General features: G+C 41.9%; 1 protein-coding gene across 2 annotated transcripts in view; it reads right to left on the bottom strand.

The window, feature by feature from the left end:
• Positions 1-1,237: 1,237 nt before the first annotated feature.
• tm2d1 (TM2 domain containing 1) overlaps positions 1,238-3,068 on the bottom strand; it is an 8,232-nt gene continuing 6,401 nt past the window's right edge. For both annotated transcript variants that reach the window (XM_047336993.1, XM_047336992.1), the window contains exon 7: positions 1,238-2,189. In XM_047336993.1, the coding sequence (XP_047192949.1) occupies positions 2,079-2,189 (111 nt within the window). In that variant the 3' untranslated portion in view covers positions 1,238-2,078. The remainder of the gene's footprint in view (positions 2,190-3,068) is intronic.

Here is a 3,068-nt window from a genome sequence, read left to right as displayed (position 1 = left end):
CTCTTCCTCCTCCTCTTATCCCACTCCCTCTTCCTTTTCCTCTTCTTCCTCCTCTTCCTCTTCCTTCTCATCCTCCTCTGCTCTTCCTCCTCTTCTTCTTCCTCCTCTTCCTCCTTCTCCTCTTCCTCCTCATCTCCTTCAAGGTTCTTCAAACAAAGAGCTGCTCAGGATTTAAAGTGTCTGATCTTTAAATATGATTTTATCTCCCTGCAGAGGAGACATTTACTGTGACAGGTCCACGTCTCCCAGGGGAGGAAACTTACCCTCCCCTCTTCTCTTTCTCCTCTTCCTCTCTTTCACTCCTCCCCTCTTCTTCTTCACCTCATTTCTCCTGTCACTGCTCCCTCCTGCTGATAGTTACTGTGATTTACTGTGTTTGCACTTGTGTGTGTGTGTGTGTGTGTGCGCGCCTGTTTATTCAGCACTTTGGATCAGTCACAGAAACATAATGTCTGTGGTTACTGACTGAATTTGTTTTATTTGTTAAGTTTCCTCCTGTGTTTTGTTCCGACTGACGCAACTGTAATTTCAGACGCTCTGTGTCCATGTGTGTGTAGGTATGTGTGTAGGTATGTGTGTGTAGGTATGTGTGTGCGATAATCATTCAAATGTGTTGTCTGCTGATACATTACGACGATGATGAAGACATTAAATCAATAACAGCGACGACGCTCTGAGGTGTGAACCAATCAGAATCCTCCTCAGAGCTGCACTTCCTCTCGTGGCCACTAGATGCTGCTGTGGTCACTGACTGTGATTAGACAAATTCATCAACATCATCATCATCACTTGTGTTTATCATGTTGTCAGGAGTCTCGTGATGTGTTGTAGCTTGTGTGTGTGTGTGTGTGTGTGTGTGTGTGTGTGTGTGTGACGTAGTCGAGGTCCCCACGATGTAGATGAGAACATTTTATGGTGAGAACTTTAATCTGCAGTACAAAGTCCTCTGTAGTGGGGGAAACATGACTGTGTGTGTGTGTGGCCTGTGAAGGTACAGTGTAATAATTGAATTTTGATGAGACACACACACCTGGTTAGTGAATAATAATTACAGAGGCAACAACCAGATGTTTTAACACGCGTTTCAACAGCTGATTCACTCACTTTCTCTTCACGTATGAATAGTGTTACAGGCTTAGCTCGTTTTGAATATTAACATCTCATCGTAAATGTTTATTAATACTGACACTGTCCCTGGTTCTGGTCTCGTCTGAGCCTCTGACAAACGAGTCGAATGAAGATTTACACAAAAAGAAACTTTATTTACAAGATTCATGGAAATGTATCATCAACATAAATAAACAGTAGCAGTGAAACACAATATGTTACTTAATATATAATATATGTATATATAAACAAAAACTGATTGACAGATGTGAGGACGTGAAACATCGTGAAATGAATCTGAAACATGTTGATGAGTCGTTCTGTCGGATCCCGTCTGTGGTCACGTCTGAGAGAGAGAGGTCATGACTGACAGCTGACACTGACTCAGGATTGGTGGAGAGTGAGGGGGGGCGGGGCCTCGATACAGCAGCTGCTGACAATATGCGACAGATTCTTGTTTATTATTATTTATTTTTTAAAGCTTTTTCTTTATTGATTATTACAATTATTCATATTTTCAGTTTTCAGCTGTTTGGTTTGATTCAGGCAACAGAACTTCTTGGTTTTTCTCCCTGATCACGGCACCAAACATGAAGATTATTATTATGAATATTCTTTATGTTTATTAAAGGATTTCAAAGCTGAAATAAAGTTTCATATCTACATAGTTTCCATATAAACTCCAGACTCTTCCTGTGGATCAGACAAGGATCAGAGTCAGTGGTGATGAATGTGATGTAAATATGAATATGAATCTGTAGAAGTTATGAGACTAGGCGAAACACGTCACTTCTTTACTCTCTGAGGAACCGGCTGATATTTAACCAGCGTCCCAGGACCTGAGGTTCAACCGGTTAAAAATTCATATCTGAACATATTTTCATTCTTTTCACGGAGACGAATTGACACGAGTTTCTGTTAACATCCTGACATTTATCCCAGAATGAGTTCAAGGACAATGGGACTTCCCGTCACAGCGACAGGTGAGGCTTCCTGTACGTCTGGTTGGTGATGGACAGGCGGGTCAGACGGGCGCCGTAATAATCCACAATGTAGTTTGATCCATCAGCTGGCCCCACAATCTGCAGCACACAACACACAACACACAACACACGGGGACACACGGGGACACATGGGGACACACCAACATGAATATAAACCTGTGACATCACCGTGGTAACGATCACGTCAGACGTGTGTGGGTTCAGTAACTGTATTTGACCTCAGGGGGCAGCAGAGGGTCACTGCTGTAGTGAAGCTCAGAAGAAGAAGACGTTTGACTCCATGGGAAATATAAAACGATTTCCTATAAATTTGTTTCTTGGGCGATTAAAAACTTTCTGATCGTTTCTGTTCTTTTGTTTTGTTCAGAGACATTGAGGCTCAGACTGTGGATCATCTGTTAATCATCTGTCAATCATCCATCATCCTTCTAGGCCTGTCACGATAATCAAGTTATGGACTAATTGTACGATTCATAAATATGAACTCAGTCATTGTGTCTCCATGTCAGTGTTGACAGAAGACGTTTATAAAATGTCAGGAAATATGGATTTCTCAGTATTTGTCTTCACATGACTTGTTTTGTCTGAGGCCTAAAACACAAAGTCTAAACTCTGGATCATATTTCTCTCAGCAGCGACACATGTAGAACCAACATACTGTTCGTTCACATGATTCCGAATCAATAAATGATCTGACAATGAATGATAATATTGTTTATCGCAATTATTTCTGGGACAATATATCGTGGAACAGAAAGTAGTCATAGTGACGAGGCCTACATCCATCATCCATCCATCAATCATCCATCTGTTCATCCGTCCTCCGTCCTGTACCCTTCACTTCTCCTGATGGATTTACAGACTATGATCTGAAACACTTTCGTCCCTTCACCTCCTCCCTCTCTCTCTCTCCATCTCCCTCTCTCCATCTCCCTCTCTCCATCTCTCTCTCTCTCT

Source organism: Scophthalmus maximus, chromosome 13, assembly GCF_022379125.1.
Source record: "Scophthalmus maximus strain ysfricsl-2021 chromosome 13, ASM2237912v1, whole genome shotgun sequence".
Classification (NCBI taxonomy): Eukaryota; Metazoa; Chordata; class Actinopteri; order Pleuronectiformes; family Scophthalmidae; genus Scophthalmus; species Scophthalmus maximus.
Note: the sequence above shows the minus strand (reverse complement) of the source record. Positions and strands in the feature narration are given on the sequence as shown.